This window comes from Clinocottus analis, unplaced genomic scaffold, assembly GCF_023055335.1.
Source record: "Clinocottus analis isolate CAN_PGR_092001 unplaced genomic scaffold, fCliAna1.0.p SCAF_1, whole genome shotgun sequence".
NCBI lineage: Eukaryota > Metazoa > Chordata > Actinopteri > Perciformes > Cottidae > Clinocottus > Clinocottus analis.
The window spans coordinates 5,925,206-5,940,286 of record NW_027175820.1 but is presented as its reverse complement, the minus strand read 5'-3'; the positions used below and the strand labels follow the sequence as shown (position 1 = coordinate 5,940,286).

The window sequence follows — 15,081 nt, the reverse complement described above, 5'->3', positions numbered from 1 at the left end:
GGATTAATCCGCCGCTGAAAATAGTCCCCACACTATTTCCTCTTGTTTGTTTGAATAAAAACTGCAGTGAACAGCAGATTGAGGAAATACCTGACACTGTAAATGATGTATTTGTGCCTTTTTAGAGGTATTTACATCTGTTTAATGACCTCTGACATTTAGCCTCTGACCAGTTGAGCTTGGTTTCATGAATTTAAAAGTTCCTCTCATTTTGAGCTTAAAAAGATCAAAATAACACATTTCCTGTATTTCCCGACCTTAAACATAAATATTTTTTTAAAGGAGACATGTTGAGCTCATTTTCAGGTGCATGTGTCTTTATTAGGGTTGTGTGTATTTCACCAAGGATTATATTTATATAGCATTTAGATCTGCTTGATATTTTACGAACAAAACATTCCTGTTCCTTATTTCCAGTCTGTGAGTTCCCATCGAAACAACCAAAGATCCAGGTATCAGCACATGAATCCCATTATTCAATAAAGTCTACATTTAGTCTGGCAGTGTTGGCGTTCCTGTTGCGGCAAGTGAATAAAAGTCAAACCTCCATCTTGACGCGGTGAAGCGTCACTCTCCTGTCTTTGTTGCAGCCTGCAGATAAAAAGCACAAAATAACTCATCAACTGTAGAAATAATTAAATCCTATAATTCTACAAGAATTCATCACCAAACCCCATTGCGCTCTGCTTGCAGTTGCATTATCAAAAGCCTGACTTTAGGTCGTTAAAGCTGCACTAATTGATATTTTTGTACATGAACTAAAATGATTTGGAGCAATACGGATCACATTGGCTATTTGGTTAAATAGATGCCGAGAACGGAAGTAGGAAACAGGTACCTATCCTAAAAAGCTCATGGGAACTCTGACATAATTGATATTTTTGTACATGAACTAAAATGATTTGGAGCAATACGGATCACATTGGCTATTTGGTTAAATAGATGCCGAGAACGGAAGTAGGAAACAGGTACCTATCCTAAAAAGCTCATGGGAACTCTGACATAGAAGAGTTTGTAACCACAACACACACACCACAAACACAACACACACCACACATCCTCACTTTCTCAGCAGCAGCTGCCATCAGAGCGTTCAGCTCCTGAGTCCAGCCGAGGGCGTAGACCAGGGCTCTTACGCCAGCGACCACGTCGCCCAGCCGCACCACATCATACGGCCGGCGCCGCGTGGAGAACGGACCCACCGGGTCCATGTTGATGAGCAGACGGGGGACAGAGTGGCGCACGGCTCCCGACAGACTGGCGAAGGGCTCCACCTGCAAAGCAAAGATATGTTTTGGGGGTATTTGGCAATGAAATAGAGTTTTATAGTGGCGGTGCAGACAGGAAGTAGACGTGCAACAAGGGGTCCAGGATTTTTGCCGATCGTCTTGAGTCCGTCACACGCTAAACCTTTAGCGGTTTTTATAAAGGACTCCAAATATTCAACAATAAAGACTAAGAGGAACCACGACCAAGAACATTAAGGGTGAGCTGACAGAACCTGATCCAGCTGCTCCAAACTATTAATATCACTACAACAAGTAATTAGTTATATTTTTAAAGTCACATTTGTTACATGCTGCAACCGAACATTTTACACCACTCCCTGCCCTTCTTGAAATATGAGCATACAAGAATGGCAACGAAGAACTTTACTTCTTTAGCAGATAAAGACGGTTTTATCCTGGTAGCAGCTGACTCAATGTCAGGGCTCTGCTGGCGGCTCGAGGTCACTATGTCACATCCATCTCTCTCCCCGTGTTTCACTTAAAAAGATGTTTACTCAAAGCAAAAACATAATCTTTAAAGAAAAGACCTCCAGTGACGTCCCCATGACGATCAGCAGGTCGGCCTGTGGGAAGTCGGTGAGGTACTTGAAGAAGCGAAGAGGAAGCTCCTCCCCGAAGAACACAATGTCCGGCTTCACCACACCTTTACAGGCGGTACATCTTGGGACCACCCCCCTCATCACATCGGGCTGGTGAAACATTCATATTGACAATATTTAAAATCAGTTATCAGTTTTTTCATCACACATTCATTTTATACGCAACGATACAATTGTGTAAAATGAAAGAAAACAAGAAAATACTTAATTACGAGGACGGTTTACCGTCTAATCAAAGTTGTTCAATCAATTGGTTTTATGCTAATTGATGATGATTGAAAAAGCTTATTGTGCATAGAATACAAACATATTGCACACAGCACTGTCCGATAATAAAATGAATACAATATTACAATTTGATCATGTATATGCATATTTTATACACATATAATATTATTTATAATTAATTTTATAAATGTCACTTATGTTTTTCTCTGACCTGTTGTGTAATTAATCCATATAGATTATTTGTGTTGTGTGTGTTGTCAGGAGTTGAAGATATCTTCAGTAAAAATATATAATATAAATGACATTTGAGCACCGCAAGTGGAGTGAGAGCAATTTTGTGATGAACCGTCCCTATAATGCGCACCGTGGCTAAAATGAGACATGATAAACCATAATTGAATGTTCCGGTGATAGGGTGGCTAACTGAGTGTTTTGGGCCATAAATTACCCGTATCTCAGCTCCCTCGTATTCCCTCAGGCAGGCCGTGCAGGTTGCTGTGGCAAATGTACCATGAGCCTCCACCAACATCTCAGGGGGAATCCCCGCCACTAGAGACAAGTACACAAGTAAGGTGGCTCAAACCGTCACCAATATCAATTACAGAGGAACGCATGAAGGAACGGATGAAGAACACATAAGAACACGTGCGGGAATGCGCGATGGAACGCATGCAAGAACGTGTGAAGGAACACGCAACACGCGCAGGAACACGCGCAGAAACACGCGCAAGAACGCACGCAGGATCTCGCACAGGAACGTTTTACGCAGATACGCAAGCACGCAAGACATGCAAGGGCCCCTTGCGTAGTCCCATCAGCCATTTTGCGTGCGTCGCCCAAAATTTTGGACTATTCAACAAAGCTATGCAAGCTGTTCGCAGCCCGCAAAACTGTGATTGGTCTGCTAACCACATCCTTTCTGAGTCTCGCATTTCCGGTTTCATAGCATAATACCGAAGAAACACATGAAGGAAAGGAATACACACGTCTCTCCAGCCCGTCAATGTTCTGCGTGTACATCCGGAGGAGCTGACTCTTCTTGTGAAGCAGATGCACAAAGTAGTGTGTCAGGTTGGGCTGATAGTTCCCCGGGTAGAGCTCTTTGGCCAGGGCGAAGAAGGGATGGGGGTTATGGTGGAAGAAGCTGAGCTCGAACACGGCCTCGGCGTAGGGCAGGTTGTACTGCTGCAGATTGTCATAGAGGCCGCTGCCCGGAGACCTGTGAGGTCATAACACATCCGATACTTACAGGTTCACATGAGCACTCAGATACATATCTAGCGCTTTAACCTGAAATCTGGGATGCCGCTAGGCGTGCTGATCCCGGCTCCAGCCATCACCACCACCCTCTTGTACAGCCGCTCTCTGATGTTCTTGGCAATGTCCTCCAGGGTCTGCCGCTCCTCGGCTGAACCGCCACCACCGGAGTGAAACCTCTGTGTCCCATTCCACCAGGGAGAGTTTGTTTGTCTGCGAAGAAGCAAAACAGCAGGAAAATAAACGTGTTCATCTGCATGAACTTGAGATGCTCACATGTAATGTTTTGCAATTTCAAGTCGAGGTTTCATGGTTATAACGAGCGTTCTATCGCCTGCTGCACGCCAGCCGGTCTGCTCAGAGGGTCTCGGTTCTGTCTGAGGAACTCAAAGCATGCAGACTGCTCGAATAAACAACCCCTTTTAAACATGCTAATTGCAATATTTGAAGTGAGTATCTGTATTTTGCCCGAAAACGTTACTTAGGGGGAACAGGACAACATGATTAGGCTTGCAATAATAACTTTTTCCTAATAGTTAGTATGGCCATATTGTATATTTACACTGGCTCTCCAACTAATGGCAGCTTAAAATCAACTGTAATTTAACACATCCCTTACAAGTCCCTTTCTGTAAGTCCAAATGAAGTCCCTGTGCTAGTCCCCTTCTTTGGCTTGAACTCCACAAAAATGCAAATAAATATGAGAATCGCCAGAAGTATCACATGCCATAATTGGCCGTTTACAGCCACTCTGGACCACACAGGGAAGTGAACATATGTAACATCACATGAACGTCCAGTATCTCATTGTTTCGTTACTCTATTACTCTGCTCCACTGACTCATTTAAAAAAATTAAATGAAATGAAGAAATTACTGCTACACTCGTTTTAACTAGCAGTTGATCGATAGAAAAGTAATTGGAAACTATTTTAATAATCAAAATACAATAATGGCATTATTTTATCTAGTTGCAGATTCTCAATTGTGAATATTACAACAATTTGAACAACCTAATAGTTCCAGTTTCTTAATGTGACTGCGCTTGTCATATATAGAATCAATTGTATATTGTTGGGGTTGGACTGCTGGACATAAGACAATTGAAGACGCCCATATGGGCTTAGGGACATTCTGGTGACATTGATTATTAAAGAAAATAATACCTTTGTTTTCAGCTTTATGACAATGCATTGTCTATAAATAGTTAATTTAGCTAAAGAAGTTGGGAGGATTCCCAAGCTTCCCAATAAAGGAACATGTCTGAGACATAGTGGAGAAGAAGGAGGAAGTAGCTTGAGTACTTAACTATAGTATTGAGTAGATGTACTTCGGTACATTCCCCAACTGCTGTGTTGCGTCACTGAGGGTGAAATACCTGCACAGCGCTGCAACTGCAGCTTCACCTGGACACGACCCCCTTGGACTCCAACGACCTTTAAAAAGAGCAAGAACTCATAATTATCACTCAACAAACAGTAATACTTATTTTATATTAACTTCATCTGTCTTGTCTACTAACCGTGTGCAGAGAGCATCCAGCTGGCTCTCGAGCTCAGATACAGACAGAGTCTGACAGGTGACCATGCTGAGGAACTTAGTAAAGGCACCATGACATAAGTGACTGCGCCTACAGTCACCCTCAGAATATTATCGCATGATACACGCCCACTTTATTCTCGTAATTCTTTGCGCCTGGCAAGAATTAAAGTTTACGGTAAGACACCTTCGCCAACGGTTGCCTTTAGAAACGTCTGCTTTATTTCCCATCATCCCTTGCGGCCGGCAAGAAGTACATGTTTTTGTTTATGTAATATTTATTTAACAATTGCACACGTACAATTTCATTATTTACAATAAGAGACGACACAATACATTTAAATACAGTTGAACCCACAAGCCCCACATTTTCAGCCACAGCTAAAGTAACCAAATATAACATTAAGTAAAGTTTTCTTTAAAAAAATCTTAATTTTAGCGACGCCCACTTTATTTCCCGTCATCCTTTGCGCCCGGCAGTGGACCCACAACACGACAGGCTACTTGACGTTTAGCGGAAGAATAAAAGAGTTCCCTTCAACCTGCAATAGTTTTCTTCGCCACGATGAGAGATGTCTCCGGATTCCTCAAGCAGCAGCAGAGTAACAGCACCACTCCGGAGATGGCAACGGAGTGGCACACGTTGGAGGAGTTGCACAACAAAAGGTAAAGTCAGCTGGCTAGCGCTCCGCTCAAGCTAGGCTAGCTAGCGTTAGCTCGCCCATTCATTCTGAACGCACGCTGAGTCATGCAGGGAGCTACATTTAGCCGCTGTTAGCTGGGGTTAGCCAGCTATGTTCCTCCCTAAAGAGCATGACTGTTCATCTAGTTTTATATTAATTTAAATCAGTTACGTAAAGGCATGTGAAGGACAAATTCCTTTAACACACTTGCCACTTATATTTTGTAATATATACTGGCACTACACATATATATACATACTAAAGAATTCTGTTTGTTGTTTAGCATATTTATCTACGATTGCACTATGTTTATTCTTGTTATTGTATTCTATGTCTGTTTATTGTTATCCACTTTTTACCTCGTCAAATTCCCTGTTCAGGATTTTAACCCAACATCCTCTCTTTATGCTAGTGGAAGACGAAGTTTATCACAACGTTTTTTTTTCATCTTAGTGGGTTAGGTGGAATAAAATTAGTTATTATATAGTAATGTTAAACATGTAAATAAAGTATAACAATCTACCCATGTGATACTATATATAATTAATTATAGGGTTATAGGGTTATTGCTGTGTGCATTAATGTAAAAGCACGATACTACTGATACATTACCAATGTTATCATTATTAAATCTTCACATTTGCGAAATGAAAAATTACTGAATCTTCTTTAGATAGTTTTAAGCATAGTTTTTAAAACTTTGAATGCAGATGATTGCATTTGTGCTATCAAAATATAACGAAAGATTGTAATATTGTTGTAGCAGATTTTTTGGCAAACTACTGTTTTTTGTTTGTCTTTTTTTGTTAATTTGTTTCTCTTCTGGATAAAGTGTATATGTTTCATCAACAGGTTGTGGCATCAGTTGACTTTGAGGCTGACAGACTTTGTTAAAGACCCTTGCTTCAAAACAGGAGATGGCCTCATTCAGGTAAACGCTCACAGCCACACTAGTCATTGTTAAGTGACAACGCACACGTTTTGTATTCATATATTTATATATTCAGTGTAACCTTATAAGGGCAATTTCAAAAAAGTTATTGGGTCAAGTTTAGAACAGAGGTATAACGTATAACATACCATCATAACCATTTTAACTCTGGCTGCTTTGAAACACACATTTGCTGTTCTTTGCGGTGTTGCTGTTCAATGTTATATTTTCGTCTTATGTGTAAAGTAAAAGGCTTTATGTTGTTGTTTTTTTAATCAGTACAGTGATATTGATTCAAACATTCAATATTCATCATGAAGTCCCAAATGTATGCAGAATAATAAAACGATTAAAAGCGTTCTCCAATTCTTTACTTTCGACAACATGCATTTGTTTATGAATTGTTATGATTATTTTCGGGCAAAAAAATAGTTTTTGCCTCTTTTTTTCCAACGATTAATAAAGGCACAACAGGAAGATTTGATGCAGACTGTAAAGGATTAAAAATAACTTTAATAACTTCCCCCGTTCACCAAGGACAAACTTTAAATGACTTTATAATCCATGATATATGATCACTTGTAATCTTCTGTCATCTGACTGTTCCTTTTCTTTCTTTAAAGCTCTATGACAACTTCATCAGTGACTTTGAACACAGGTGAGAATCTCAGTCTGACCTTGAGACTCGTGCCGGTTTTAGAAATTGGTTCCCAGTTTGATGCTAATTTCTGTTTCTGTTCCCTCATTAGAATCAACCCATTGTCCCTCATGGAGATTATACTGTATGTTGCCAGACAGATGAAAGGTGAGGACAACAACAACAACATGCAGGGAGAAATATTTTGCAGCAGAATACACAGTTTTTCCAAATTTTATAGTATTTACAAATTGACTTTGTTTTTCATCGCCAGATCCCAAAGAGGCCATCACTTTTCTTGAGAAGACAAAGGACAAGGTAAGGACCAATGCAATGCTGATTTTAATTTGTTTATAAGCACCTAACTGAAGCTGATGCAGTCAAACGCAAAAAAACACAATAAGCCTTACCTTTTTTTTAAAATGAATATTACAACGTTCAGTTTTCATTTAAACTTCTTCTGAAGTGTTTTTATTTTACTTCAAGGACTTTTTGTAGACTGCCGTTTCTGATACTGTTGAATTGCATTGAAACGGCTTTCTCAAACTAAACATCACAGCCTTCCTACCGAAAGATTTGTTGCAGCTTCTAAACAGTGTTTTTGATCCACCGTGTCTCTTTTTGGTTCAGGTGAAAAGCTGCGACGAAGCCCTCATTCTCTGCAAGACTTCTATCGGCAGACTCAAACTGGAGATCAGCGATCTTCCTGCCACAAAGGTAAAGGCTCTGCTCACTTTTCTTCTTTTTTTTCTTTAAATCAAGCTACTGACGCAGAAGGAGCCTCACACCTCGTTTGGATTTGTCACATTTCAAACATCAAGCTGCTGGTGGTGTTCACACGTGAGGCGTCTCGCTTTCTCGCTGAAAAAACTTGACTGTTTTGGCGACATTTTAATTAAGCAACAAAATAAATCCACTTTGTCAAATGTGGCATGTTTCTCCCCGCTATCATTTCCTCATGCTCTGTATGAGGAGGAAATGTGCAAACTCATCAGTACCGAGGATTATGGGAAAAATGGGATGCAACAAAGCATTCAACTTTTTGAATCCAATTGTTGCACTTAGAAAAAAATGATCTCCGGAAGTTTAATTAAGGTCTGTGATGCATAAACAATCATAGCTCTGTTCAACAATTAAATAAAGTTGATTTTTATACTTAAAATCCTGATTCATAATCATCACAGTTACATATTTTCTTTAGTGTCTCTTTAGTGTTGTCAGTACATCTGTGGGTACATGCAGATTTTTTTATGCTTAATGTAATTATAACTAGGGTTGAACTAACGATTATTTTAATAATCGATTATTTTTTTTGATTAATCGGATAAAAAAATAATTTTTAAGCATTATTTTGCAACCTTTTTATTACAAAAACAGAACTGCACAGAACAGTGCAAAACATTTTAACAATAAAGAATTTATTTAAAAAAAATACAAATCAGAAAACTTAACAGGATTTGTTTGAACTTCAGAACTCACAGACATGCACACTCAGACGCACAGACACGCACAGTCACACACTCACAGACGTACACACTCAGAAGCGAGAGAACAAGGGATAAGAATTCCAGAAGTAAACATTCAATGTATCAACAGATTACTCACTGACTGCACTTTACCAAAACAAAGGTTGTTTATTAGATATCAAACTACAAATCCCAGCAACACTTCCTCTGACGTTAGACGTTATCTAACCCAACAGCGCGGCTCAAACACGGGGAATGAACGACAAGCTAGCGAGCTAACAACAACGGTTAGCCTAGCTGCTAAGTTATTGTACACGTAAAGCGACTATGCAATGACATACGAGAGAATACAACGGGCTGCACCAGAAGCTCCTGGACCTGCGTGCTCCGCTCAACTGTTTTGTTCAATACTCAAACATCTTCTCGACTTTATGGACTTATTGAGTGGCGTAATAATCGCGCGGAACAACAAATCGATAATGAAATTCGTTGCCAACTTTTTTTAATCGATTTTTATCGATTCGTTGTTGCAGCCCTAATTATAACATCTACCCAGATGGTCCAAATAATAAATAAACAAATGAAGCTAAATTAATGTACAGAACGGTAGTGAGCTGACGACATCCAGTTTACCCAGCTCCCAGAGCATGATGGCAACCGTGGTGGTCAAAACCCAAAACATATTCCATCCAATAAGAATAGTTTGTTCTATATCATCAATACCTTGTCAGTGTCCCTCTGGAACACTGACGTTTCTCCTATAAATGTATCTCTTTGCACCAACAGGAGTCTGATTCTTTTGTAGAAATCTGCATCGATAGAATGAACAAGTCTGCTTGCTTTGATCTGTAACAATAAACAAATGTAAAACTCTCGTATAACATGTGAAATACTACCGACCAGCCAGACGTTGGTATTTCTAGGTCGCCTAACTTGACCTAAGGGGTAAGTAGAGCTAAAACATGTTAAACTTATGACTAAAAGGAGTAAAAACTGCCCTTTGGCACTTTAAAGGTAGAAGAAAACACGATTCAGGTTAAACACATCGTCGCCTCTTTTACTTCTAGAAACTCATAGAAGAAGTTGAGGAAATGCTGAATAACCTCCCTGGCGTGACGTCGGTCCACGGACGCTTTTACGACCTCTCCAGCAAATATTATCGCATCATCGGGAACCACGCCTCTTACTACAAGGACGCCCTGCGCTACCTCGGCTGCGTGGACATCAAAGACCTTCCAGGTGAGATCGAGCGCAAGGACGCACTTCATGTCGATGGCGGAGGCGTGATTTCATATTGTTTTCCTCTACAGAGACGGAGAAGCAGGAGAGGGCGTTCACACTGGGCCTGGCCGGGCTGCTGGGAGAAGGAGTTTACAACTTCGGCGAGCTGGTAGGAGGAAAAACAAACCGTCGTTGTTGGCGGTGCGAGTCATAAAACTCTCGTACAAAACAGAACTTTTGGAGATCACGCTTTTTTGCCGATCATTGATGATCCAAACTGGCGGATACAGATCCGTTTTTCATTTAGTTTTGTTATAGCAGACTATTTATGCAAATGTTTGCCATTTCATCCGCTCTGAAGTCAGTTCACAACATTAAATAATGTTTTATTTTTAATTTGTTCATCTGTATTTTATTCTTCATAAAAACACACAATTTAAATAAAAAAACAAATTCTATTGATAACATCAAATGTTATTAGGTTTAATTATGTATTTTTCAACTGCTTATAATTTATCTAGAATATCGTTTTAAGTTGCTGTAATAACTTCTCCATAAGACTAAACTTTACAAGATAACACGTAACATGTCACCATCGTGTTATAATTTTCCATCGCCATGGCCTCCTTTTCACTGAGCGGGGCCTAAACGCATCATAATGTCACTTTGTGGTTTGTATCTATGACGCTTGTTGACGTTGTGTCTTTGCAGCTGATGCATCCTGTGCTGGAGTCCCTGAGGAAGACAGACAAACAGTGGCTCATCGACACACTTTATGCCTTCAACGGCGGCAACGTGGAGAAATTCCAGGGCTTCAAGTCGGCCTGGGGGCAACAGGTGAGACGTTGCAGGTGGAACTGATCGGTGTTTGTTGAGCATTGATTTATATTCAGCGGAAACCACTTATTCGTTAAAAATCTTGAGACAGAACAAATGCTATTTTAAATAAAATGTTACGATGTTAATTTTGGTTGTGTGGAAACATCTTGAGACTAACGTCAATTTAAGTTTTGTTTTCTACTTTTCTTCATAAAAGTAAATTATAAAGTTGTCTGTTTTATTATGTATTTATTTTATAAGTAGGCAGTAAGATGGTAATGTCCATGAGAAATAAAGAAAAGACCAAACAAAATTGTTAAATAAACAATTTAGCTTTCAGAATGTACAACTGGGGATGGTATAATTTTTGAGGATTTTCTTTTTTTAGATCAAACAAAGTATAGAAAATTGTATTTATATTCTATGCCTGCAGCTTTAAAAAGAAGATGTTTGAGAAATAAAAGTAACAGAACTTAAACTGTGAGGAAGTGGTTTAACCTTTCAGGGCCGCTGCAATACTTTTAAGGGAGATTCTACTCTTAAAAGAACTAATGACAACAAGAGAACAATCCACGGCAGAATATCTAGAACCCGATTACTGAACTATTACTGATTACTTGTTTTCCAGCCGGACCTCGCAGCGCACGAAGCCAAACTGATGCAGAAGATCCAGCTGCTCTGCGTAATGGAGGTGAGACTAAACGACCGGGTCACTACAAGCAAAACCTGACGTGTCGTAGTAAAATCAATTGCTTTTAAGTATCTTTTTGTCTTATGAAATGTCTATTTCATCCGTACGTGTTTTTATAATTTCGTATTTGTATCTCTGGGATGCCTTTTGAAAATGAGACAATGCAGTTCAAAGAGATACACTTTCAATGAATGGAATTGCTTTGATCAAAGCATTCACTTGGAGAGTTTGTGTAGAATTTACCTTTTTTGAAACGCAAGTTTTGGCCGTTGCCAAGATGGAAGTGTATTTTAAAATAAACATGAGACATGCAGCACAGACAGAAATCATCTCGGAGGGCAACGAATAGAAATCCATCTTGTTTAATGAGTACCTCGCTTCCCTCACTGACACTGCAGTTCCTCCTACTGGCACCGTAGCTCCTCCCACTGAAGCGTGACGGGAAGATGGAGCTGCCAATTGAGAATCAACATTTAAAACATCACGCCTCTTCATAAAATTCCTTTGGGTAGAATACAGCCGTCTCCTATGTTTTTACTTGTGTAAATATCCTTTATACTCAAGGTAGTCCACTTGAGTTTGCAGAAAAATAAGAAAACTAATCTGGTGGCTATCACAAGAGTGTAATTAAATAATTTAATTCTGCCCCAATATATAAAAGGTGATGTTAATAATTATAATTTTGTAGGCCTGGGCAAGTTAATGTGTTAATATCGCGTTAACTTTTCAATCGATTAATCAGCGTTAATTATTTGATCATGCGTTAACTGCATTTTTGAAAGGGGTGGGGGGCTTTACTTTGAAGGCGATTTAATTTAGGTGCGCCCTCGCGCTTTCGTAGCAACACCGGACTATTTGCCGACTTCAGCCTGACGTGAAAGCACGTATTGTTCTGTAGTTTTTGTCCTCAACAGGCCGAGTGTACTCTTGCTGGTTTCTTTTTCCTCATTTCTTTATAATTTGACCAAAGATCCTCATTGACGACCTCCACAACGGCTGCTCTGATGGTTAATAAGACCAATGGAGATAATTGACACCACCTGACGCTTTCCTCACACTTCAATGACAACATCATCACACAACAAAGGTTAAAAAAAAAAAAACAGGAATAATAAATCACTTGAGCTCTCTCTCTCTCCCCCCAGATGACTTTCACTCGCCCTGCAAACCACAGACAGCTCACCTTCACTGAGATCGCCCAGAGTGCCAAACTCCCTGTTAATGAGGTGAGTCACATGACCAAACATCAGCTCATCAATCAATGTCGCTGAAACCGTTTCTGATTGATAACAAATGGCTCCACTTTTTATTGACCAGTTAAATCTGCGGTTCTTAGCGCCTCCTCGAGCGTTTCTTACATTTGTTTCGTCGATATGAAACTCTGGACTCGTGTCCTGCAGGTGGAGCTGCTGGTGATGAAGGCTCTGTCTGTGGGCCTGATCAAAGGGAACATTGACGAGGTGGACCAGAAGGTACAGATGACCTGGGTGCAGCCCCGAGTCCTGGACCTGCCGCAGGTTAGTCCTATTCGAAGAGAGTAAAGCCGACGCTTTATGTTTTAAAGCTGCATTCTCTCTCCTGACCACCAGGGGGTGACTCCTTTGGTTGTATAGAAGTCTATATAAATGACTACTTCTCTCTTGATGTATTTCCTTAGTAAACATAGTTTATGTCTCAATCTCTAGTTTCAAGACTTCTTCAATACAGCATGATGTTCATTTAGTAAAGTATGGTCATTTAGAGTCAAACAGACAAACCACAGAAGTGATGGTCACCTGTTCACTGTTTTAGATCAAAGGCATGAAGGAGCGTCTGGACTTCTGGTGTGGGGACGTTAAGAACATGGCCATGCTGGTGGAGCAACAGGCCCATGACATCCTCACCTGAACCGGTTCCAGCCCTTCAGTCCACGGAGGGAACATTTCATGACATTTCTGTTTTGTATTGTTTTTCTTTCTGTTGGATGTTCATTCTTTTCTGTTTATTACCTTTCTGTTAAAATACACTGTGGTGTTTTTACAAATAAACAACTGGTTATAACATTATTATTCACTTCATACAGTCTGAAAATATCAATAAAAATATAATATCCCAAAAAAGGTTATGTGTTCATGCATTGAGGTTTTTTCTTTTGTGTCCCTTGTTAAAAGTCTGCTCAGCTCTGGTTTGCAAACTTAAGGTTTATTTCATTTATTTATATTTAAGGGGGAAATCGTTGGCAACCGAATACTCTTTAAAAGAGAGAGAAAATATTTGTAATACTATTTACCATTTCTGCCAATAAATCTCCAATAATGCTGCACAGTAAACCAGGCAATTCTGTTAAATTACATTTATTTATTAGTTACCGCTCTAATATCTATTCAGGCAATATTGAGTTTAATCTCTTTGGTTTTTACAAGAAGTTATAGACAAACAAATGTCCGGATCCAAACACTTTTGTATAATAACGACAAACATGTATATACAAAAGACTAAACTAGCTAATAATACATGTTTGTTGTAATTAAGTAGCTTGGTGTCAAACCGGGTTACGTTAACGGCCGTGTGTCCATACAGACTGCACTGTGACTGTAGACTCATCGTCACAACACATTACAACCGTAACTTACGCTCGTCTATAATGCCTGAAAATAACAAAGGAGAGATACATTTGCAAGCCGCTGTTTGAACGTTCGTGTTGTCTTCGGAGCGCCTGGCTTCTCACAAACCGGCGAGGAAAATGTTAAATATACTGACCCATTAGACCAGAACTACAATATTTTTTACATTTAGCCCGTTTTCTAACTTTCCTCGTGCAGTTTGAGCTTATACCTTTTGTTTGTCCTTTAAATATCTGGTTTGAACCAGGAAGACGGTTGCCCTGCCAGTGCTCTGGACCAGTGGCTCTCTACTGGTCTGACTGGAACCCAGCAGCACTCCTGAAGAAAGAGCAAAATGTTGTCAAATGGATTTAATAAAAATATGCTGCAGCTTCAACCTGACATCGTACAGAATATCACAGTATAATATTTAAGAAAATATTATTGAAGCTAATGGTTTTAAATTTCAATATTTTGTATTGTATATTAATAAATATGTATATATATATTGATTTATTTGTATGAATAAATTATTACAATTATTTATATATAAATTAGTTACAATTATATATGCATACATTGTTTAAACTATATATATATATATATATATATATATATATATATGTATATATATATACATATATATATATATATATATATATATATATATATATATATATATATGGAGAAGCAGCAAAGAAAAATTAAATAAAATAATTAAATAATAGATAACAAGTACCATGAAATAAAGTTTGATGTAATTTCACACACTTTTCTTGAAATCTAATATTTTCTGATCTATTTGTTCTAATTATGTTCACCTGTTATTACGGATGAAAAAAGACCATATAACCAGTTTACACAGTCTGTCTATGACACGATTTCCTGTATGTCATGCAATCCAGCAGATGGTGCGTTCAATGACATAGATTTCCAATATCGCCAAGCTCCAGTTATGGATCAGACAATATTAACCATACAACCGCTCTGATGGTAAAGACGAGCGTGTCGGCTTATCAGATTGTGGTGAAGCTCCAGCCGACGGCGTCAGAAATGTATTTGGGTGTTTAAAAGGTCAGCCTGGGTCAAATGAAGCTTCCTCAAGTGACACTTATGTCCCCTGGGTTGCCTGCAGCGGAA

At 39.2% G+C, this 15,081-nt stretch overlaps 2 protein-coding genes across 2 annotated transcripts; one reads left to right on the top strand and one right to left on the bottom strand.

Annotated features, from left to right (window-relative positions):
- Positions 1–299: 299 nt before the first annotated feature.
- On the bottom strand, positions 300–5,153 carry sirt3 (sirtuin 3). Its single transcript, XM_068577873.1, has 8 exons — positions 4,895–5,153; positions 4,751–4,808; positions 3,407–3,586; positions 3,103–3,335; positions 2,565–2,665; positions 1,817–1,978; positions 1,065–1,274; positions 300–591 (listed from the first exon to the last, which is right to left on the bottom strand). The coding sequence occupies exons 1-8, from the start codon at positions 4,983–4,985 to the stop codon at positions 568–570; spliced, it is 1,059 nt and encodes a 352-aa protein (XP_068433974.1). The 5' UTR covers positions 4,986–5,153; the 3' UTR covers positions 300–567.
- A 212-nt stretch (positions 5,154–5,365) lies between these two features.
- Positions 5,366–13,460, top strand: psmd13 (proteasome 26S subunit, non-ATPase 13). The gene is made up of 13 exons (XM_068577846.1): positions 5,366–5,577; positions 6,447–6,525; positions 7,149–7,183; positions 7,275–7,330; positions 7,437–7,480; positions 7,793–7,879; positions 9,696–9,867; positions 9,939–10,018; positions 10,561–10,686; positions 11,297–11,359; positions 12,505–12,585; positions 12,760–12,876; positions 13,151–13,460. The coding sequence occupies exons 1-13, from the start codon at positions 5,477–5,479 to the stop codon at positions 13,244–13,246; spliced, it is 1,137 nt and encodes a 378-aa protein (XP_068433947.1). The 5' UTR covers positions 5,366–5,476; the 3' UTR covers positions 13,247–13,460.
- Positions 13,461–15,081: the final 1,621 nt, after the last annotated feature.

What these genes read in the sequence shown, in the direction of transcription:
- sirt3 (XM_068577873.1), bottom strand. Translation starts at nt 4,985, where the DNA reads ATGGTGCCTTTACTAAGTTCCTCAGCATGGTCACCTGTCAGACTCTGT. An exon ending in ACGAGGGAGCTGAGATACGG is followed by an intron (nt 1,979 to 2,564) that starts GTAATTTATGGC and finishes ATGTTTCACCAG; the next exon opens with CCCGATGTGATGAGGGGGGT. An exon ending in TCATGGGGACGTCACTGGAG is followed by an intron (nt 1,275 to 1,816) that starts GTCTTTTCTTTA and finishes TTTGCTTTGCAG; the next exon opens with GTGGAGCCCTTCGCCAGTCT.
- psmd13 (XM_068577846.1), top strand. Translation starts at nt 5,477, where the DNA reads ATGAGAGATGTCTCCGGATTCCTCAAGCAGCAGCAGAGTAACAGCACC. An exon ending in GGACATCAAAGACCTTCCAG is followed by an intron (nt 9,868 to 9,938) that starts GTGAGATCGAGC and finishes TTTCCTCTACAG; the next exon opens with AGACGGAGAAGCAGGAGAGG. An exon ending in AGTCGGCCTGGGGGCAACAG is followed by an intron (nt 10,687 to 11,296) that starts GTGAGACGTTGC and finishes CTTGTTTTCCAG; the next exon opens with CCGGACCTCGCAGCGCACGA.